Consider the following 24357-nt stretch of genomic DNA (forward strand, 5'->3'; position numbering starts at 1 on the left):
CACAAGTTCAAAAAGTAAGACCTGCCGTTTTGATTGAATCAAAAAGTCCAAATAGGAATTGGTTCTCGGGACTACACTTTTTTAATTTTTTTGGTCTTGCAGCGCTTTTTTTGGAGATTCAAAAGTCCAGAAATTTCGCGTATTGGCGATTTTATCATCATCAACGGCACAACAACCGGTGCCCGGGTCTCAAGAAGGAACTTCAAACATCCCGGTGTTACATCCAGTTCCACCAATTCGATATCCATAACAGTTGTCTCTTGTCCTAGCCAACGCTACCACTCCATCTCCAGGGTCTGGCACGTTTTCTTTTTCTATAGATATCGCCCTCCTTTATTTTTCAGGCTGGCTGATGCTCATCTATACGGATAAGGGGACCTCACCGAAGTCTACTGAGCCCGATTTATCCACAGCTAGACGGCCGTGATATCTTCTTCTATGGTGCTACGGTCCGATGGGCTCCTGAAGTCTTTATTTCCATTCTCCTCGATCCAGCGACCGCTTCCTCTAATTTCGGATACCGATCATCGTGTAACTTGCGTTGTCCATTAAGTCCACCCATCTATTTCGGGGTTGTCCTGGTGGTCGTTTCCTTTTCATCTTGCTTTTGATTAGGTGTCTGTAAATTAGTCTGTTTGACGCTCTATATTGCTCGCCCACATTAGCTTTTGGGATGGTTCGTCATATAATAGGTAACTCACTGATGTATCTCATTCACCATCCGCCGTCCATCCCTACTTGGCATAAGATTCTCCTGGGGACACAACGTTCGAACGTATTGATTTTCCGCCCTTCGCCTGGTTTATCGAACATGTGCGACTGCCATAACACAGGACGTATGAAAGTTTTAAATATTGTGGACTTGGCTTTCCTGTGTACATTTTTAATTTTCAGAATTGACAGTATATGGTTAAATGTTTTATTTTCTTGTTGCTCTTTGTGAGAGTTGTCTCTAAGTACACAAAACTGTCGATTTGTTCTAAGCTTTAACCGTTTAGTTTCGCGCTCTTGGGTTGCGAGTTGGCTTTGGCCTTTCTTTCGTTCATGTCAGGCCATCTTTTTTCGCTACTTCGCCAAGCTTTATCCGCTCTTTTCATCGTGCTTGGATATTTATATTTTTCGCATAGCCAACTATTTGAGATGATTTAAACAGTAGCCTCCCATTTTGATCTACTGGCACTATATACTCCTGAGTGATGCTAAATAATATTGGTGCCAGTCCATCGTCTCGCTTTAATCCGGAGTCTGTTACTGAAATATTTTGTTGGTTTCTTTCGTATCTTTACTTAAACGATGGTATGGACATGTAATTCGCATTGACGTGAGCTCATTTGCCAAAATTGGTTGTTCACATCGAAGTCTGGCCGAAACAACGATGGCCTGATACGCTGGATGCTGATTTGAAAACTTAGAATATCTGATCAATTGTCGATTTTCCCAGTTGAAATCCTTCCTGGTATTTGAGCACAATATTTTTTGAAAAGGGTTCGTGCCTTCTTTCGATTACTTTTGACAGCGTTTTATAAGATATGGAACAACAATATTCCTGTGTAGTTCTGGCAGCTGAGTTTGTGACTTCTTCGAGTGTAAGGGGTGAGACAGGCGCTTGTACGGCTTTTCTCACTCTTACAGTTGGTAATCAAAACCGTTTACGCCTTTCATTTCGCTAGTGTAAGCTTGACTATCAACGCTCACGTTGTTTTGGCGGTAGTGGCCCTATAAGTGAATGCTTTAACATTTTTCAGCCAGCCGCTTAAGCGACCATCCATCTTTGAACTGAAGGCATGCTTCAAGTGTAACGTCACCCTTGCTGGAATTTCTCGCCTTTTAGAATAAGTTCAATGCTATATCTATGACATCGGCCGTAAAATGGGCTTGGCGGAAACCAAAGGCAGTTCAGTCAACATGCTGTCTGGCTGGCTGATTGTTTATAGGGCTTAGGATGGTTCAACGAAGCGTTCACCTTGCTGCCTCAAACACGCTGATAAATTAGATGTGCCTGGTCTTGACCCTGTCTGCCTTTCCTACTGGTACGTTTTTAAGACTATGGTCTAATAGTGTCTTTGCAAACGTATCCACCTCAAATGCTTCCATAGGCGATGCTGGCATTCTATGAGAACACTATCTGTTACATAATTCATTGACTGGTGATCGCTTTGAATGTTCTGTTTACTAACCCAACAGATGTAGGCTAAAATGATTACTATGTTTAAACAACTAGGGCATGGCCCAAGGTTTTTGTAGGTAGGTAGGTAGGTATCAGTGGTCGTTCCGAGGAGTCCAATTAGCATTGCGGTGCGCGGTTGTGATGCCACAAACTCGTAAGATTGTGACTCCTGTTATGAAACAGGGAGGCAGAGTGCAGCCGGTACAGATTTTCAGGGGCGTAGCATTCAAGAAGGAAAGCAGCTCCCCGACTCTGCAACTAGAAATCTCTCCTCGCGAATGGCTGGTTTGGCTTTTGTAGTCCGACTATCCCATTTCATTCCTGGCGATGATTTTCCCGTGTTGACTTAGCACTGAAGGTCAAGACACTTACCATACCATTTTGTCAGTAAATTTGACACATCTGCTTTTTATGAAACTTTAGCGGCTAAACTTTCAGCCCAGGGCCCGACGGAGGTAACGTTGAAATATGGCTTTAGGGTGATACTCCATCAGTTGAAAAATAGCTATACCTATTTTCACATTATCAGCCGCGGCTGCAGTTTCAAGTTTTTGGCAGCGAACTAATGAATACTTTTTGTAGCACTTCATACATTTTCTTGAGATCGTCCTTTTTCTTTTTCTTTCTCAGTCTGTTGTTTAGGACTGTTAAGCATCAAGTCTCCTCAACTCCTCTGTTTGTTTTTGGCACTCTTTCCATTGTAGGCTTGTAGTATGATTTCTTCTCTTTCCTCTGAATTTGGACTATTAAACACAATTATAACGACGCTGAATATCTTCATAATGCTGCCCTGGTGGAGATTTTACTCGTTCTTTATGAGTCCGGCCAGCTCGAATACTTTCTATCCGAGCAAGGCCAAAGAGAATATTTGTCCAGGCACAAATTTTTTTGCTCTTTTAGGATCACTTTTCCTCTGGTCCTTAATGAGTGAGCTCCCTTGACTTTAGCTTTCATTAGCTTCTGAATTGAGAAAGAGTGAAGGATGCCCGAGCTTCTCGTAATTTCTGTGATATTTTTCGAGATGACGTATGTTCTGCCACTAGCGAATCCCACTTGGGTAAACATTTCTTTCTCCAGACAACTTGTCATCATCATTATCATAAACGGCGCAACAACCGGCATCCGGTCTAGGCCTGCTTTAATAAGGAATAGATATTGCCCTTATAGATTTTACAGGCTGGATCACCTTCATCCATACGGATTAAGTGACTCACCCACCGCAACCTATTGAGACGGATTTTATTCACAACCAGACGGTCATGATATCGCTTATAAATTTCGTTGTTAGGTGGTACCCTCATGAAGGGGCCAAAAATTCTTCGGAGGATTCTTCTTTCGAACGCGACCAAGAGTTCTTAATTTTTCTTGCTAAGAACCCCAGTATCCGAGGAATGCATAAGGACTGGCAAGCTCATAGTGTTGTACAGAAAGGGCTTTGACTCCATGGTGAGACGTTTCGAGCGGGACAGTTTTTGTACGTTGAAATAGGTTCTGTTGACTGCCAACAATCGTGCGCGGATTTCATCATCGTAGCTAAGGGTTGTGACCCTAGATAGGAGAAGTTATCAACAGTTTCAAAGTTGTAGTCTCCCATAATTATTATTTTGGTTTGACCAGTGCGTCTTGATGTTTTGGTTGGTTGGTTTCACATCACTTTTCACAGGGCCAGTTTAAAAAGGACGCATGAAAGGGCATCCCCTTGTCTTAGACCGTTGTAGATGTTGAATAGTATCGACAGTGATTCCGCTGCTTTTATCTGGCCCCGCACATTGGTCAGGGTCAGGCTAGCCAATCTTATCGCTTTCGTCGGGATACCGAATTTTCTCATGACCATGTACAATTTCACCCTGGCTATGCTATCATTGGTGGCCCTAAAGTCGATGAAAAGATGGTACAATTGATGTCTAAATTCCAAAAGCTTTTCCATCGCTTGCCGCAGAGAGAAAATCTGATCTCTTGCTGATTTGCCTGGAGTGGAGCCTCGATGGTATGAGCGTATGGGGCTATCCGACTTAGCAGGATCGAGGAGAATATCTTATAGATGGTACTCAGCAACGTGTAATTGCTGCACTATGTGATACCTTCCTTTTTATGTATGGGACAGATAATGCCTCGTTGCCAGCCGTCAGGCACACCGCTTGATGTAATTGGTAGTCTCAATATTTAATCAATTCGGTTGTCGATTTATGATTTTTAACTCGATGAACTGCACGGACTGTTTCTTCCATGCTTGGTGGTGACAGTATTTGTCCGTCGTCTTCCCTTGCCGGGACCTCCAACTCACCGATATTCTGGTTCTTGAGCAGTTCATTAAAATACCCAACCCATCGCTCCAATATGCCCATTCTGTCGGACATCAAATTTCTCCCTTTGACTCGGCAGGATGAACATCGAGGTGTATAAGGCTTCATCCTGCTGACTTGTTGGTAACACTTCTGTAAACTTCTGTAAAACTGTACTACTCGAGTTCACAGACTTGTTGCTTCTGAAATGCATCCTTTTTTTGTCTGTGAAGTCGCTTCTCCACTCGAAGGAGTTCGTGATATGCTTCTGTGCGTGCTCGCGTTCTTTGAGAGTATAGCATTGCTCGGTATGCAGCACACTTCCGTTCCGTTGCTCGCTTACATTCATCGTCGAACTACTCGTTCTGACTTTTCTTGCGGCTAGGTGTTTCGGAGGGCTGTGGTCTGAATGGCTTTAGTATTCTCTCTTACCTGATTGCCAGAGGGGATTGCAGGTGGTGCTGCAATTGGAGTTCGGGGCGCTATGTCAACGGGGAAATGATCCGAGTTTATACTGGCCCCCGTATATGTTCTGACATTCATCAAGGCTAAGAGGTGGCGGCGTTCCATTAACAAGTGGTTAATTTGTTTGAAAGTCGTCCTGTCTGGAGAACCCCATGTATGTTTGTGGACCGCTTTCTGCGCAACCGAGGTACTTCCAACAACCATATCGTGTGATATTGCTAACTGAATAATGCACACTCCGTTATCATTGGTATTCTTATGTAAACTAGGGGAGCCGACGTACCACCTGTTCACGTGCTCCGTCTCTACTTGACTGTTGAAATCTCCAAGTATGATTTTGATATCAAACTTGGGGCAGACTTCGAGAGTCCGCTCAACTGCCTCATAGGAGGTATCCTTCTCCAATTCTGCAGTCTCCTCTAAATTTGTCTTGCTAACGCAGAGTGCGTAGCCTTTCGCTTATGTTTTCAAAGCCGATAATAACGGGTTTCATTTTTTGGTTGACTAAGAAACCTACTCCGAGCACATGGTTTACTGGATGGCCACTATAATATATGGTGTACTGGTTCTTCTCCAGGAAATCGGTCCCTGTCCAATGCATTTCTTGCAATTATGTTACATTAGTCTGATATTGGGAAAGGGTATCGGCTAGCTGCTGGGCAGCATTCGGTTTGCACAGGAAGCGCATGTTCAATGAGAAAATGTGTAAGTTGATATTCCGTTTTCATTGCCGGTTCGCCGTTGTGAACTCCATCTTGTCCGAGGCTTCTTACGTGGCTTCGTAATATCGGTTTTCCGTGTAGAGTTGCCAGCTTTAGCTAAACCTCCAGCCTGGAGGACCAGCTGGTACAATTTGTCCGGTTTTTGGCGTTGGAGACTAGTTTTCATCCTTCTCCGTCTGCACTTTTTCATTAAGAAAGAACTCCCAGAGATCACCACGTGGATGTGGAAATAGGGTTTGGTAGTAGAGCTGTTGGTGTTGGTTCAGCAGACGTTTCCCAGGTTTTATGTTCCATCGTGGGTACTAATCAACGTTTCGCCCTGGGACTTGTATTACTCTTCTTCCACTTTGGTGTTTATGTTCCACGTGCCATTTCAGGGTCATTTTCGTTTCCGTTACAGTGAAGTGCAATGCACAGTCATGATATCCATGCACAGTCTAAAACAAAGTGCATGAACACATATTTGTACGTCAATAGGCAAACACTCCCTATCCACTATATGGAAAATTGTCCGATGGTAGATTCTGTGTCTGTTATATGAACCTTAATTGGAATTGGTCCCAGCTATAGGGATGAAATTTGGTGATCATGTAGAATTTACGAAATTCTACGTATGCAGCAAATGGCACAATTCCGTGTTTCGTTGAAGAAGGGCTTCCCCTAGAAAAGGGGTTGTACATTTTTTGTTTCAAAATATAGACTTTCTGTAGCATACGTCGACTGTATAAGAGGGGAGTGTATCGCCAGAGACTCACTATTAGGAACTACAAAAAAAATTAAAGAAAAAACAGTGATGACGTCTCTATATAAATTTCAGGGCTTGTGATGCATTACAATGCCAATCCTTAGTGACTAAAAAGGGATTCTTAACTGTAAGCCTCTAGAAAGCTACTCCGGAATCCCGTCTTTCATTAGATCTTCAAAGTTAGAGTTTGTTGATAGTGGTGATTATTAACATGGGAGAGGGAGTTCATATAGATATTCCATGCATTCTTATTGCATCAGTAGTGTCGTTACATCAAAATTTAATCAACTGGCCTCTTAGTGCAGGTGAAGTAGAATATTTTTACAATTCCTACAGTTAAGCGTAGTTGGCCGTGGTTCGAATTTAGATGGGGGACTCATTTTATTTTCATTCTTTGTAGCTTTTTTGAAAGTAATTTTAGAATTAATCCAATTGTTCTACAATAGATAAAAGAGCATACATGTATCGACTTGCTAAAAGCCGTGATGAACGCACACAGGATATCGAACACTTCTGTTGTGTTAATGACAAGAACGGTACTTTGCTTACCAACCGTCGCGCCGCAACGGATAGATGGCGAGAATACTTCGAGCAGATTTCAACTGAAGAATTTGCTCATCCTCCACTTCCACAATCATTGCCGACATTTCCACCAGTTCCACCAGTCAGCGCAACTGAAGTCGAGGAGGCAATAAAACAAATGAAATCGGGGAAAGCAACAGGACCTGACGACATCGCATCTGAGCTCTGGAAAGCGAAGAGCTGGGACCCAACACTGTGGCTCAGTGAATTCTTTAACCGGGTTATTCAGGAAGGAAGAACACCATCTGACTGGCAAAAAAGTACCACTGTTCCAATATGGAAAAAGAAAGGTAGTCCAGCAGACTGTTCAAATTACCGTCCGATCCGGTTACTTTCCCATACCATGAAGATTTTTGAACGCATTCTTGACGCGAAATCGTTGAAATAACTGTGAATCAAGCCGGATTTGTCAAGAACTGCGGAACTACTGACGCAATACACGCTGCGCGGTTACTCATGGAGAAATACCGTGAGAAGCATCGCCCTCTTTACATTGCCTTTCTGGATCTAGAGAAAGCGTTTGACCGTGTACCACACGAACTCATCTGGTATGCTTTACGACAACACTTCGTGCCAGAAGAACTCGTGCGCTGGGTTCAATTGCTCTACCACGATCCGAAAAGTAAAGTTCGAACTATGGCGGGTGTATCAAAACCGCTTCGTGTCTCTGTTGGAGTTCATCAAGGAAGTGCCCTCTCACCACTCTTCTTTGTCCTTGTTATGGACACCGTCACACGGGATATCCAACGTCCAGCGCCCTACACACTGCTTTATGCAGATGATGTTTTCCTAGCATCTGATAGCAAAAATGATCTCGAGCAACTTGTTCAAAAATGGAATAATCGCCTCATGCAACACGGTCTCAGATTGAATTTAAACAAAACTGAATTTTTGACGACCGATCCCCATGAAACAGGCACAATCACTGTCAGCGGCAGTGATCTGCCCAGAACTGAGCGATTTAAATACCTCGGGTCAACGCTATCAGCCAATGGAGAACTACGTTATGAAGTTGCTTCACGCACTAACGCAACCTGGATGAAGTGGCGTTCCACAACTGGTGTCCCTTGTGATCGACGTATCAACGAACGTCTCAAATCTAAAATTTACCGCAATGTCGTCCGTCCAGTCGCTCTCTATGGTTCTGAGTGTTGGCCGACCATAAAAGACAATGAACGGCGTCTTGCGGTAATGGAGACGAAGATGCTACGTTGGACTAGTGGCGTCACACGTTTAGATCACATCCGAAATGAGGATATCCGCGATCGTTATGGGGTTGCACCGATCGTGGAAAAGTTGCGAGAGAGGCGTCTTCGATGGTATGGTCACGCAATTCGTGCAAACGAGAATTCACTTGCAAAGATTGGTCTGAACATCGAAGTCGATGGTAAACGACCAAAAGGCAGACCTAAGCAACGGTGGCTTGATACGCTGGATGGGGATTTGAAAGCCTCGAGATTGCACCCAGATCAGGCATTCGATAGAGCCAAATGGCGAAGCCGATCACGACGAGCCGACCCCGCTTGTGAACGGGACAAAGGCTGAAGAAAAAGAAGAAGATGATAAAAGAGCATACCTATATATATATTAGAATAAAAAATATGGCGGCAATTTTCTCTCAATATTTTTTTCTAATTCGACTGAGTTGACAGTTCCCTGATGGCATATTGCAGTTGAGAATTTATGGAAGCTTAGGGCTATGAGGCGACAATGGCAGTTACTTTCCATATGGAAACGCCAAGAGAACATTAGTACGGGACAGTCTCAATTCGTGTGACAAGTGATTTTTCAAACTTTGGGCAAAATAACGAGGGTAGACTTGGCACTGTGATGTGTTGATTGACGGTCAATTCGATGCTACCGTCGTCAAAAGCAAATCTAATTAGAAGAAGAAATAACGTACTCCTCAGTGATGCAAGAGAGAGTAAGAAGAGTGTAACAGTCTGTCCCACTGAGAACCTTAGTTTCCTTGGCATTTATCCTCAGTGCGCCTCTATTTGAATCCTTATCTGAATCAAGAGCCATTCAATCTGGTTCATCGGGGGGACACCAGTGTTTGAGGAATAATGTTGAATTTCTCTATGTTTGACCAAGGCATCTCCTTGAGGACAAGAAGAGATTGTATCGATGATGATGCTCATTTTCATGTCGGTTCAGTGGTGGTAGTTTCTTGTCCTTTAGAGTGTAGTTTAGGCAAGTTTTTGAGAAAGTGCTAATTCAAATCTTTCCTTCCTGCGGTTTTATTCTGAATTTACCAACGATTCTTTTCCCCGAAGAACTCTGAAATTTCCCTAGTTACACCTGACGTAAATAAAATGACCTTTATCTAATTATGGCCTGACTTCAAAATTATTTTTGAAGAAGTCCTTATTTATACCATTTCTCGTTTACAGGATTTCATTGCAATTTAGCAAAAGCTGTGTCTCCATCAAAATGATTAACATCGCAGGTGTCGTAAGCATCGTTCTTTTCTATCTCCTGATTTTGGGTGTTGGCATATGGGCAGGACGAAAGAAGGAAGAAGGCAATGACTCGGAAGAGGAGGTGATGCTGGCAGGAAGATCGATTGGCTTGTTTGTTGGCATTTTTACAATGACAGGTAAATTATGATAAAAGATGCACATTACCCAAGATACATTCATATTTCTAATATTTTTTGAGTCTAATTTTCCATTTTTCTATGTAACATGTCAAAACTTGCAGCCACTTGGGTGGGTGGTGGTTATATAAATGGAACAGCCGAGGCGATTTATACTTCGGGCCTGGTATGGTGCCAGGCTCCTTTCGGATATGCTCTATCACTCGTCTTTGGTATGAAATCAACGTCAATTATGTATGGACTATTTAGAGGATGACTAGCGAAATGTTTCTTTGTGTGTGGTGATTTTAGGTGGCATATTCTTCGCAAACCCAATGAGGAAGCAGGGATACATCACAATGTTGGATCCGTTGCAGGATTCGTTTGGCGAGCGGATGGGAGGACTATTGTTCTTGCCAGCTTTGTGTGGTGAAGTGTTCTGGGCTGCAGGAATTCTAGCAGCTTTAGGTAAGATGCCTGTCAAGAGTGTTTGTAAAAGATTTCTGGTTTGTCAGGAACGTGCTGGGAATGTGATATATGAATATGGTTGGATGAGAGCACTTAGTTTCGCTGGAGAAAATTAGAAAACTTTTGGCGTACATCCAATGATGTGATATTTTCCTAGAGAATACTCAAACATCATTTAATATACTGAGCAACCAGATGGCATATTAAATGTATCTAATAAATAAAAGATATTTCCTTTAGGGAAGCAATCGATTTGATTAAATGATGAACGTGAGGAAATTGGGTTTGATGCGGATTATAGTTCTTTGAGTGACGTCCTTGTATCTTATTAGTTTCTTCGGCGATAAATTCTCATTCTTTGTTATTCATAAATTAAGCAGAAGTTGAAAGTAAAACGTCAAACAGGCACCACTTTAATTTCCTAAACTTTACACGTTCAGGTGCCACCCTCTCTGTCATCATTGATATGGATCACAGGACATCGGTTATATTATCTGCATGCATTGCTGTTTTTTATACGCTTTTTGGTGGACTATACTCAGTCGCTTATACTGACGTTATACAGCTCTTTTGTATATTCATTGGATTATGGTTATGCATACCCTTCGCTTGGAGCAATGAACACGTTCAGAGTCTGTCCGATATGAATGTGGATTGGATTGGTTCGGTGGATCCGCAGGACTACTGGTTCTATTTAGATTACGGTCTACTGCTTATATTTGGAGGAATTCCATGGCAGGTGGGTATTTCCTAGAATTTTCTATAGACGCTAAAGGGGAATACCAGAAAATTTCATTTGTGGCCTCTCCTAGGTATATTTTCAACGAGTACTCTCAAGTAAGACTGCAGGGCGCGCACAGGTCTTATCGTATGTTGCGGCGTTTGGATGTATATTAATGGCTATCCCACCGGTTCTTATTGGAGCCATTGCCAAGGCTACAGGTACTAATATTTAAAAATATCTCAAGAAGTCAGATTATTCTAATAAAATTACTTTGAATCCCTTGCAGCATGGAACGAAACAGGCTACACTGGCCCTTACCCTCTAACAACGGATCAGACTAGCATGATCCTTCCAATGGTTTTACAGTATCTCACTCCTGATTTTGTATCGTTCTTTGGTTTGGGAGCAGTTTCGGCAGCTGTGATGTCTTCAGCCGACTCTTCTGTGCTCTCGGCATCATCTATGTTTGCACGAAATGTATATAAACTGATATTTAGGCAGAATGCATCTGAAATGGAGATCATTTGGGTAATGAGGGTAGCAATCGGTGTTGTTGGAGTATTATCGACGGTAATGGCTTTGACGATACCTTCGATTTATGGCCTATGGTAAGCAGTATTGTTGGTAGGAGTGATTGGAACACAAAATTCATTCTGGTTTTTTTTTGTATGCAGGTCTATGTGCTCAGATTTAGTATACGTCATCCTATTTCCACAGGTGAGTTGATTTTATTTATTTATGAGAGTTTCTTTATGAACAGATCAGACAATAAACATTATATAAGTATCTCAGGCATTATTGATTTGGGGTCCTTGTCATGTGCCTGAGGGAAGCCTCTATATATTCTTTACTTCAAGAATGAAATCTATTCCGATTCGGAATAAAATCCGGAGTAGAAATTATTCATGGCAATCGAAAGAAGATTGAAAAGTATAATTTATAAATTTGTGGAGTATTGAATTAATCTGCTTCGGTAAAAACTTGTGCAGGTGCGAGAATATTTGCTGTAGCTTTATTGTCTTTTAGTCTCCTGAGCGATATCCACCATATCGAGGATGTCTTCAGTTACGACTGGCAAATTTGGGGAGCTTGTTAGTTTCTATTCACTGCTGTGGGCGGGATCGCGGAACTATATTGAAATATCCAATAATCATCTTCAGTGGCCACAGTGCTCAACTAGACTTGATCATCATCTGCAACGCGTTCGTGAGAAGTATGTGAGTAGTTCTCTTTAGAACAACTTCTGTCAGGGAGAGGGTGGGTCGTTTCTGCAGGTCTTTTAACCGCATCGGGAATAGATACGTCAAATGAAATCGACGAAAGGCAAATTTAGCGGAGATTTGAATTCCAAACAATAATGCTCCAAAATGATCCGAAAGGTGCTTGTCTGGTCCATACAAGAGAATCAGAGCGGGTCGAGGATCAGAGTTTTCGAGGCGTGTTTTGTTTTGATGAGTTTCATGAAAACTTTTTTTACTATCAACCAAATACTTTTCTAATTATGGCACTGAAAACGAGAATGCTGTGCCGAATTTTAGCGATTATCTCCTTCTGGTATTCTTTGGGAAATATTTTAGATTTCGAGGATTTGCGTATGAATGGAAATAGTAACTGAAGGTGTGTCTTTGCAAAAGTGAAAACTTCGGGCATCGCGATATTCCATCCCTTTCAGCAGATGTGGACGCAATACACAAGTGAAGACAAGCAAGCATTAGGTGATAATCTCATTTGTGGCCGATGTTAATGCCTGTCTAGTTTCACATACCCAAGAGGAAACTTCTAAATTTTCTGCATCACGATACGGTCAATACCCTTAGATTAAATTACGGTTGGCTCTATGCACAAACAGTCTGCCGCCAATTATGAGGTGGTTAAAGTCTCAGAAAGCCACAAATCTCCTATAATTAAGAACGAAAAATTTGACTGACGGTTTCGTCCAGGGCAGAGGCAACTCATCAGACGCTGTTCCACCTCGGCCCTGGGAGCAGCGTAACCGAAATTAACGAGAGATGGTAATCGCTCCGTTTAAATATAATTGCAAACACATAAGTACGAATTATATTCAAGTGAAATCCATCATAAGCTCAGACCTAAACCAGGCCGAAGTAAGTAAGTTGCTTCCCAAGTGGTCCGGTCCGTCACCTAGTGGGTGCGGACTCAGGTCTCCTAGCATCCCCAACAAAAAATTTACTCCTACAATTGTTTTTACTGTTCCCAAGGCCGTGTGTCCCCATTCGATTTCAAAGGAGCGGGTAATCAGAGATCACCTCAAAATTCAGATCACGCATCAGGATCCCCATGCCAGCTTTAGGAAGTCTTTTCTGGTTTGTATTGAGTTGTTTATAGAAAGACTCCTTCTCGGTTGCATCGGAAGTCTCCGTTGGTGCATGACACCGCTTAGATATTCCCTATTCTGGAACGGAATCTCACATTTAAAATTCGCTTTGATACCACAAAGATCAAAGGTTTCCCCAAGACTCATAAACTTGGTCAGCAGATGAAGGAAATCGTTTTCGCGGAAATTTTTCGCACGCATGAAATAGCCGAAGATTCGTCAATTGATTGTTTCTGTCAAAGAAGCGGCCGCTCTATTGGAGGATTGGCTAGGAAGGTAAAACAATATATGGGCTGGTCGGAATCTGAATGATTTCTTCATTCACTACTTCCCTTTTAGAGGTAAGTATTATAAACAGCTAAAAGCTGTTCTAATGGGGAATTCCCTCGCTCCAATTTTCACAGAGATCTTCACAGAAACGAAGTTAAGAAGAAGACGCTTCGAATGCAAGCATTCCAAAAAGGATACAGCTTTGGAATTTAACCAAATCTCCCTTTGGCTAGCGCAAATCTCTTCGAACGAAGTGGCCAACTTTGGGATATACGAAATTGGAGAGTCCTGCCCTGGAGAGCACCTAAAGGAGGCAGAGTTACCGTAAAATAATGGAGTGATAGATTTCTAATTGAATTGATTGATTGATGGAGCTTAAAGAGCTGTGAAATCGACGGTGGAAATAGCAATCCGAAATCTGGAATGTCCAAAAAGGAAGATAATTTCAATCATACACTGAGTTTGGGATAAACTGTTGTTACAAATATTCCTTCGCCAGTCGACATCATTGACACTATTCCCTGCTCTGTAGTACGGACTGCTCACTCAGTTGTCATATTGTTTTTTCTTCGAATTTTCTTAAAGGCAAACATGGAATATGGATAACCCCAAAGTGCCAAAATGGACAACGGTTACGCGTTTCGTACTTTGGGCAAATTTTGCAATCACAAATTGGCAGAATACCTAATTAAAGCCTGTCGGTTGAGTCTTGTGTGAACATTCTATTTTAATCAAATTGCGGGGCAGGACTGCAGAACCCCAGTAGCACATGTACACGCGGTTTTTTGAATCCTAGTAAGCTTCGCTCTATTGAATTTTTTTCTCAAAGCTTGCCACCATACAATAGAGCTGTACGTTAGGATCGGACGCACTACAGCTGGGTTTAGTGGTTACTTCCCAGATCCGATTGGATTATCCTGGTACTAAGCATAGATATAATCCAGTGCGTAAGATACCCCTCCAATCCAATACTGGTCAAATCTTCCTTGATGGCGTTGTTTTTAGCGTTGTTGAAGACTCCCTCTATATCCAAGAAGACAGCTAGGGTATACTGCTTGTACTTCAGAGACCGCTCAACCGTGCCAATTACCTCGTGGAGAGCGGCTTCTGTTGATTTTCCTTCGAGGTAGGCATGCTGGGACTTAGAGAAAAGCATTCTCTCCATGATCGTCCTTAAGTGGATGTCCAGAATGCGCTCTAGGGTCTTCAGCACGAATGAGGTGAAGCTGATTAGTGGAAAGTCCTTCACGGACTTATGGCGCGCCTGGACGCTTTCGGCTACTCTGGTAAATCTCAACAAGCCACGGGACAACCCTTTCCTGCTGCTTCTGAAGCATGGCTGATATTATCCCATCTGGCCACCCCTCCAAGCAAAGGTCTGACTCATAGTCCTTCTCGATGGCGAGAAAGTACGTCTGAATCAGCAGCTCCAAGGTTTCGCCAGAAGATTCTGTCCAGGAGCCTTCCGCCTTTCTAAGAAAGGATGGGCTCTTATGTTCCTTGGACAGAATCTTGCTCATTCTCGCGGATTCGATGGTGCTTTCGATGTTCTGGCAATAGTCCAACCAAGACCGCATCTTGGCGGTCTTGATGACCGACTTGTACTTCCTCAGGCAGTTTTTATATGGCTGCCAATATTTATGCCTGTAACAGATGTTGGAGGTTTCCTTGGCCAGCTTCCTGAGGCTGGAGAGATCTTCATTCCACCACGGTGGCATTGTCTTCTTGCTGTACTTAGCAGGGCACGAGACTTTAAAGGCGGTATCCAATGCCTCTTCCAGAGCCTCGACCTTTGGCTTTAGCTCTTCTATTGTGCCAATCTTGCCAATTTGCGCACCGGAGAGTTTGTTCGCAGCCACGTCCCTGAAAGGTTTCGCAGTTCGTGGTTCGTCGGCTAGCTGTTGCTGCGTACTTTTTTCCAGATGTTGCTTAGCGGCCGAGTTTTTGCCCACTCTGCTCCGCTGTGATCTTACTCGGCCACGTCAGGAGATCGATTGCGCTTCAGAGTGATGGGCTTCGCCTTCTGCTCGTCTGCCAAACGTTTGCTGTTGTATTCCTCAACAATCGCCTGGTATTTAGCGGGGTCTTTTTCATCCCGCTCGTGGACAGTACCGGCCTCCTTATTCTTAGCAATCTTTCTGAAAATATGCATGGCCTTCTGGTACTGGCTCTGGAGCAGGAGAACAGTGGACCTTCGCTTCTTAGTCGGTTTCAACGGCTGTCTCTACTGTCTCCTAGCCGAATGTCAGCAGCTCGTCCTCCGATGATGTGCCTGGCATCATCCCCTCTTTTCCAATCGTCTATTTATTTTTAAAATTGGGTCCATGTGTTGGTCCCATGAGTAGTCTGGGAAGAAAGTCCACCGTGGCTAGCCCGACGACCAGGGTAAGGGTCTCATTTGAAACTGATGGTGCCCAAGGTATGCAGAGTTCGCATACTAATGACCAAGCTCCCCATTGGTCACGCAGCTCTCGGCGTATGCTCTTCCACCTTGACTTGGGGTCCTATTAGCACCTTCCCCAGTGCAAGGAGAGCGATCCCCAGGCTGTTGTTTCGGCTCAACCCCTCGCCAGATCTATTTGCCCCTAACGCATAATCTGCAGATAAGCAGATCCTCGTCAGTTAGAAAAGCCTACTCCCAGCCTGGCCCTACACCCTCTTGGCCCGTCCGAAGACGGTTTCCAGTGGCCACCGCGAGGAGGTCGTGTGAAGACTTGCCGAATTATGCAACTTTAACCTGAAGCATAATCAGACCATACGTGACGTTTGAAGGAATCATATAATAGGGTCTTGGCAAATGTAAGATGTGCTCAAGTAATAAAACTGGCTTCTGGGTGTGTCAGCCTTGCCTATATATTTGATATCTATACAAACCCTGATTTTTTTTTTAAATTTCGTTTTTCCAATTATTATCGAAGCTACAAATTAAGGAAAATATATTAATAGTGGATTATCATTTGGGCTTTCCTAGATTATAATTAACAAAGAAATAAATTGGATTGTTTCGTTCATTAATTATTAATAGTAAAACCTCCCTCTGTTGAGTTTGGGATATGGTTAATAGCAATGGAATCTATCAGATAGAATAAATCAACATATTATCATACACACAAAACATTATTTTCACGGTTTTGGGAATAATCACTAATGGATCAGCAAATGCAGCAGTTTTTGTCCACATTTCACATAATACAACATGGTCTTCCATTTTCTCTTTGAATTTACAGCTTTTAATGGTGGTACATTTTAAAAATTATTGCAACACTTATGGGAGCTTATCAGCGTACATAGTAGCCTTTTTCGTACGACTGTCCGGTGGTGAGCCCCTGATGGGTTTGCCAGCATTCATTCACTACCCGGGCTATGATCCAGTTCAGGAGAAGCAACTTTTCCCATTCAGGACAATGGCGATGTTGTTAAGTTTAATTACGCTGGCAGGAGTCTCATGGTGGACAAAGTAATTATCTAATATAATATTAGGAATCTGAAGAGGTTGAATACTATTGAGTAAATATTTGTTTTGCTTGTTTTCGTTGTACTTTAGGATGATGTTCGAATCAGGGAGACTGGCTCCTGGTTACGACTACTTCCGCTGTGTGGTGAATATACCAGAGGATGTTCAGAGAGTTGGTGAACCATCGGAAGCGGGTGAGCAGGTAAGCTTGATAAACGTTTTTCACATTATAGAGTAGAGTTGGATCATGAGTTGGTTAGGATCAGCCCATCCAATCAAATAAAAGAAAGACTCAAACTCGCTCCTTCTGATAAATATATTGGTAACTTCTAGACCTGCAGAAATCTTTCCCCTTCCTCTAGGTAGGAATCATTCAGGTTTTTTGATAAATATAGGTTATTGAAGAGTTTCTTAGAAAGTGTGAGACTTCGGAAGAAGGTCATCGTGGGAATACTGTCTACATAAAACCAAGATGGAAAGCAACCAAACAGTCCAATACGTGTGAAGCAAGCGCGAAGTGTAGGGCAGAACTGGAGAATGTAAGTGCCATTCCCACTACTTGAGCTACCGTACACCTTACGGTCCAGGAATTCAATAAATAAGTAAACGTGGTATGTAAGAAAAAGAAAGATCGGAGAAGGATATGATATGGAGGTGATTATCATCTTCAAAGGAGATGGGAGGCCATGCACCGACATTCTTGGGGGACTAAAGGCAGAACCATTGTATTGGAAAATATTATCATCTCTGATGCTGGTCAAGGAAAGAAGAATTTATATATATATATTTATATATATTTTCTGCATCGGCATGTCGTCGGACTACCAGCTAAACACCTCCCCATCGCCGAAGTGCTAGCCTGGAGCCGTTTGTCACATTATTTCTCTCTCCCTCCTTGCGGAGCCTTCAAATCAGGGAATTCCTTTCACAAATGGGAGGGGACAGGATGAAGAGAACTGTCAGTTCAAGGAACCGCCTACCATCCGGCTCTTCCACCGGTAGAACTCTATATTCTTTGCAGCGGTAAGGACCCGAACATAATGGGCAACACGGGTTCACCTGTCAGCTCTCCTCAGCATCTCCTCGTTAATGTTGCCTGAGAGATGCCCCGTGTTTAAATACAGCTGCTGACAAATCTATTGCCATCTTCCACAAGAAAAGAGGTGTGCTGGGCGTCGTCGGCAACTCCATTGCAAAACACACAATCCGGAGATCATGCCTTTCGAATCTTGTGCAACTAAGATTAAAAACCTCCATGCCCACTTAAGAACTGGGTAAGGAAATAATCAGTCTCACCATACTTCCGATTCAGTCACACAATTAACTTGCGATCACTATCACGCTGGCTCAGAGACAGTGCGGCACGCAGACCCTACTCGCAAAGCGCCCCGTCTCTGTACTTGCGCGAGATGCTTATGATATACGTCCTTGCCAAGAGCGTCAGCCCATACCTCAGCGAAGTAGAGCAGAACAGACTGCGTTGAGCTCGGCTGCTAGACGTGCACCAATATTTGCCATCAGTCTATTTATCGCCGAAACTCCAGTAGTAGCCTTGTTCACTGCTGCTTTGATTTACTGAAAAGGCTCATCTTTGGTCAAGAGTCAGCCCAAGGTACTTTACCGCTGGTTTTGACTCGATTATTGGCTCGCCGAACGATATGGGCCTATTCTCTTTTTAGTCAGCATGACTACTTCAGTTTTTTTCCAAGCGAAGTTTAAACCATGACCAGTCATCCTTCATTTGTATAACCGACCAGGCGCGACTCTTCGGGCATGCTGAGTTTAAGGTAGCGTTCGAGAGGTCTGGCTCCAGGAGTGATCCCTGCTCTACCATCGACGTGAGCTCCAACTTCCTGACCTTTTAGTGCTTCATTGAGCAGGGAGCGGTTTCTTAGGTAGTCCCTCAATATCCGTAAGAGATAATTCGCACGTGGAAAGTGTTGTCTAGTGTGCCTAAAATGGCTTTCCATCTTACGGAATTCAAAGCGTTCGTACGTCACGCGCTACGAAGAGCATCACCCGTCGAGTTCGACGGATATGTGCTTCCTGTTGTCGAATGACATCCACGACTGAAATGACAGCAACAATTGTGGATCTCCCTGCTCGAAAAACAAACTACCGTGGAGATAGGTCTCCGGCAGCACGTATCGCTTCAGCGAGCCTACTTCTGATAAGCATTTTGAGTACTTTTCCTGCACTATCAAGTATACAAAGTGGGCGGTATGAAGACGGCAACTCGGGGTCGCCTTTCACTTCACTGATCAGTGCAAGCCTCGTCAGCTTCCAACGAGAAAGGAAAATACCTTCTCTTAGGCGAGCGTTGAATGCACCGAGCAGTAGGTCTGGTCGATATTGGAATACCAGTTTGTATACCTCTGCTGGAATACCATCGGTTTCTGCTGCCTTCTTGTTTTTCATAGAGAGGATCATAGACGAGACTCTTTTATAGAGAAAAGTGGACAATCCTCTGCACTCTCCGCGTCGACGTACTCATTCCGTAGGGGTGTGCAGGGAATAGTGCTCGCATAATGCGGTCCATCTGCTCGGTTTTAAGTGAACAGGGTTTCCGAAGAGCATCGATTTGCAGGTTACCAGTTTGTAATCGAGTCCCCACGGGTCTCCATCCACCTCACCGACCAGATCCTGCCAGCAGTGAGCTTCGCACCTTTTTATTGCGCTGCGGAGTCTCCTTTTGGTTGGTTTGTACTCTGTCATTATGGTAGTGTCCGGATAGCTAAGTGGTTAAAGCGCAAGGTTGTCGTACCAACACAGAAGATTTGCCGCGTTTCGTTGCCCCCTTGGCCCTGGAAGCTCCGCAGGCCATCGTTATCAGGTTCATAGCTGAATTTACGACAGTGTCTGCTGCAGCACCTCCACCCTCAGGAGTACATTCCAGCGCGGCCTGACCTGTTCCAAGAGTTTCGACAAACCTTCCGGTGTTCTATGCAGAGAAAGAGCGCCGGGGTTGCGTGCCGAGAAATTTTCTAGAACTCGCCATCCGTCGACCAGCGATTCGGACGCTGAGGTTACGTCTGGAATGCTACTCAGTTGTTTAAAACTACCAGTCCTGTTCTCGCCGCCATTTCGAGAATTCGTTTCCTTCTGAAGTCTGGGTGAAGCTTGCCCCATTCAAGTGTCCTCGCATTGAAGTCAGATAAGATAAACACTGAAAAACCTTATCCCTGAACACCGAATCCAGACAAAGCCATCCCCTCGGTTTTCGGCAAGAACGCTAAGGAGGGTGCCGTCCGGAACCTAGATGGTAGCCGTACCTGATATGTCAGGTTGCCATGAAGCTGGGTCCTTGTTTCCGTACTGCTCGCTGATGAGCACTAGATCAACTTCGGCCTCCGCAGCGAACTTCGCTAACAACTTGTGAGCGGTTGCGCTCCGCAGATTCATTTGTAAGAGGTAAATCATGTTGACAGCGTCCCAGCTCTTGCTAGTTCTGCTTTGCAAACTGGACACCGCCCCGAGTCCACAAAGTTCTCATCAGACACGCTACAGTCCTTGCATAGGACGCAGGTTTCCTTTTCGTTGCAGGTGTTCGCTTTATGGCTCGCATGACCGCATTTGCGGCATTTTGCCCTTCTGTCAGGTCTCCGAGAGGTTGCAGACGCCTATAATCCAAACACCTGTAACATTTGGTTGGGGCGGCCCGAGTTCGTATCCTACACACTACCTAACCAATTCTGATTTTCCCGCTGTTTAGAAGCTTCCTCGCATATTGTTCCGCAACTTTCACCGCAGCGAGTCTTTGACCTCGGGGGTTCGCAGAGGTGATACCATTTCGGATATTGGTTACCTCTGGACACTCTCGTTCGATGGCCTCTTCTACCCCGTCCTTTTCTGTGAAGAAGTCAAGGTTTGCAAAGAATTCGTGGGTTCCAGGCTACAAAGCAAACCTTTATCTCCCAGATGCCCTGAGACTGTTTCACAGAACGTAACTTTATTTGTTGTCCTCAGGCGTCGTTTTACGAATGGAAGACACTTCTGCTCCGCTATCTTCGAGTTTGATCTTGCAATGGATTTCCCTGAGGGTTTCCGCAAAAGTCTTGCTTTCCGTCGGTTTAATAAGCAGAGCTGGCGGTCTGGTCCTCCTTCGTCTCCCCACCTTTTCTTTTGGTGCATGGTTTTTTTCGATGACGCGACTTAATTTTGGTCTCTTTTCCCTCTTTACCTTCTTCTTTTGAGCCCTGGAGAGTATCTGAGTGAAGTCTCCTTCAGATGCCCCTTCCTCCGCGAATTTTTTTTTACTCTCCATGTCCGCCTATAATATGAAATTCAGTTCAGGAGTTCCTCGCAGGTTGATATCAATTAACTTCAATCATCACGAGGTAGAGCGGGGCTTACTCTGGCAGATCAACATCGAGAAAGCATTGATGTGACCTTCATTAGCGGGTCATATTAAAGTCATGAAGTAATGCAACATTCGACAGTGGAATTTTTATGGGAGAAGAGGAAGGACTCCACATATGTATATAGCGGCATATTCCTCTAGATGGTGGGCTTTCTGAATATGAGCGGATACTGAGCATTTTGGTGTTGAACGCGAGAGTAATGCAGACCCAACATTAAAGTGGGGAATTCCAACGCATGGAGACTTAAGGCCAACGAATATCAGGAAATGTGCTCCAATTGTAGCATTAGTGGAGCTGGACGGGGTATTGGCGAATATTACCTGCGTATGCACTTTCTGAAGAAGAGGTCAAGGTTGTGTTATAGAACTGGAGTACGTTGTATTTCAAGCAGGTTGCATGCTTGGTATGCTAATGAGGAATGTACCCACAATTTTACCAGGCAAAGGCCTCTAGACAGGTTTCTTACAGAATACCGGGTGAGCTGCCTGGACAAGTGGTAAAAACTTTTAAGGGCTATGCCGTCCGTCGTGCTAAAGTCTAACATGTCTCTGAATGATACGGCTATAGAAGAGGTGTCCAGATTATCCAAAAGGTCCAAAGGTCAAGTATACGATGCCACTATGCCCAAAAGGAGACAGTTCCTCTGTAAGTAATTAAGCTACTAGCAGAACAATGAAATCAAATCTTTTGGATTTTTCGCCATTTTGTTACTTCACCACGAATAGAGTGAAAGGGGGTAATAAGACTTTATACTAGGAAGGCATTCCCAATACAGGTTTTAAGCAAGCACTGATGACTAGTGAATATAAAATAACATACTATATAAGGCAAAAGTAATTTTGGTATCTATAAATTGCTCACCGAAGTTAAGCGTTGTTAGGAATGGTTAGTATTTAAATGGGGGACGATATGCGGGCAAGTGATTTTTAATTTCTTTTTAGTTATTTGACATTCTGAGATAGTCGAGACAGAAGTACTTTTCTACGAATATCCTCGACACAGAAAAGGTGAAAAAGAAATTTAGATTCGTCCTTACCCGTAATCTTTTCTTAATGAAGAAAGAACTTAAAACTATTGAATGCATTTTATAGAAGAAATCTGAAACAAATTATTATTATTCCCTTTAAATTAGATGTCCATGATGGGAGGACAAATGGGACGAAATTACGCTGCCACAATGGTCGGTAAAGACGAGAGGAATGGTCGGATAAATCCTGCTCTTGAACCAGATGATGATTTACCAGTTGTCGAAGCACAAAAGAATTTACAAAGTAGTAGTGGAGGAGGTGGACAAAAGGTCGCAATTCCAAGCACAGATCAAGGGCATACTGCCTTCTAATGCAATGTAAAATAGACAATGGTTGCAGGTAAAAACGAAGGTAACTACATTAGAAATCAACTTGAAAAGAGAAGAGACTTAAAGAAATTCATATATACAGACACATACATATACATATCTATGATCTTGATCCTCTGATTTCGAAATAGGAAAGAATTTATTTGGAGATTCTGAAATTATTTTCCTGTTTAATCCTGAATTAATTAGTTTGAGTAGTAATTATGACTCTTATCAAATGTTTACTCAACTATTGAGGTCAAATTTCATTGATCCTTTCAAATCAGTGCATAACTTTGAAGGTTTTATTTTTATTTATTTAAATTACTTGAAATTCTTTAGATATTTCAACCTTTAAGCCTGGCTTAATGTAAAATTCTAGATGGTTGAAAAATTGGTTTCTACCCTAGCGACTATAGCCATAGAACTGCAGTAATTTAAGTAAGTACCTAACTAAAAAACTGATAGGTGAATTCTACACGAAATATAAAAGAATTTATATAGAGAAATTATATAAAATGTAAAAAAGGCAACGGTTACATATCAACTAAAAATCAAGCGAGCTAGGATAATGCATCAAAACATATCATCTACGTAAAAATTTGAATAATGTAATCAATCACAAACACATACCTATTTTAGGCTGGAAACTAGGACATGCTAGTGATTTTAACGTAGTACCATTTGGGTGGTTCTTAATTATGTATTGGAGATACACATATGTAGCTAAAGTCCAGTTGATTTACCAAAGTAAACGCTTATAATCTAGTCTCCTATAATTTTTGTTGAATTAGGCTAAGTAGGATGAAGGAATGATGGTTGAAAACGTGATTTTGATGACGCCACATTGAATTTAATTTAGGTTGCTTCCATTTCACTCCTTTGTAAACTACCTGAAACTTGTTCTAAACAATTAAATGAAGATACATATATAGCTTTATTTTTCTAAAAATCTAAAGATACAAGTGGATTATCGCACATCAAGGACAATACTGAATAGCATGCATGCACTGCTTTCGGCTGACAAATAACAAATCTTGAGTTTTCGTAATACGATGCAGTACTTGTGCTTTGATTGTTTCTCATTAAAACTGAAGATATTTTGTTGGAGTTAGTTCCTCCTTAGCTCACTGTACTATCTTTCTATTGTTGTTCGATTTGTTGTTATTCAATTTATCCTCTTAGGTAATGATGTTCGGTTTTATTTAATGCTCATTTTGATCCTGAAGTGAATCCTGAAATTAATCTATTGACAATGAACTATTCTTCTAGTTGTGCCTATGCTCTTTGTACTTAAATCAGAGAAGATTCTTTAAAGAGGGTTGCAAAGTCCTTGCTTGGTGAGGTTCTCGTAAAGTTACCGTTGAAGTAATGGTGAATAAACTTTTGCGCTGGAGACCTTATGATAGAACTAACAATCTTTCATACAGATCTAATAAAATTATTTAAAAATTATGGAGCATCCTTAAACCTTATTAGAATCGATTCGATGTCTGTCTGTCCGTCTGTCTGTCTGTCTTTTTTTTGAGGAGGTGGAAATCTTCAAAAGACATTGGCCTGGACACGCCAGGGTGTGGGATTCTTACTCACTAAAACTACCCCCCAACCGTACGGTATTACATCACGGGGTAGAGTCAGCTCATTTTAGCTTGGTCCCCTTTTATCTCTACTCGGCGTACGTAACCCCGCTTTTCTATTCTCCTCTGCCTTTCGCAGTTTGCTCTGGATAGATACGACCATGGAGTTGATCGCATCCCAGTCTTTTTGACATGCTAACATTCTTCGCACCAGATTCTCCTAGAGTCTCCTCTAGGTTCTTCTTTTCCTCCACAAACCTTGGACAGGGAAGAATATATGCTCTGGGTCCT

General features: G+C 42.8%; 1 protein-coding gene across 1 annotated transcript in view; it reads left to right on the forward strand.

The window, feature by feature from the left end:
• LOC119658422 (high-affinity choline transporter 1) overlaps positions 1-23990 on the forward strand; it is a 39060-nt gene extending 15070 nt beyond the window's left edge. The window contains exons 2-11 of the mRNA XM_038065817.1: positions 9357-9562; positions 9667-9774; positions 9854-10009; positions 10450-10748; positions 10822-10951; positions 11020-11341; positions 11408-11450; positions 16566-16795; positions 16883-16994; positions 22286-23990. Coding sequence (XP_037921745.1) covers positions 9397-9562; positions 9667-9774; positions 9854-10009; positions 10450-10748; positions 10822-10951; positions 11020-11341; positions 11408-11450; positions 16566-16795; positions 16883-16994; positions 22286-22492 — 1773 coding nt within the window. The 5' untranslated portion in view covers positions 9357-9396 and the 3' untranslated portion in view covers positions 22493-23990. The remainder of the gene's footprint in view (positions 1-9356; positions 9563-9666; positions 9775-9853; positions 10010-10449; positions 10749-10821; positions 10952-11019; positions 11342-11407; positions 11451-16565; positions 16796-16882; positions 16995-22285) is intronic.
• The last annotated feature ends 367 nt before the right edge of the window (positions 23991-24357 follow it).

Source organism: Hermetia illucens, chromosome 5, assembly GCF_905115235.1.
Source record: "Hermetia illucens chromosome 5, iHerIll2.2.curated.20191125, whole genome shotgun sequence".
Lineage (NCBI taxonomy): Eukaryota > Metazoa > Arthropoda > Insecta > Diptera > Stratiomyidae > Hermetia > Hermetia illucens.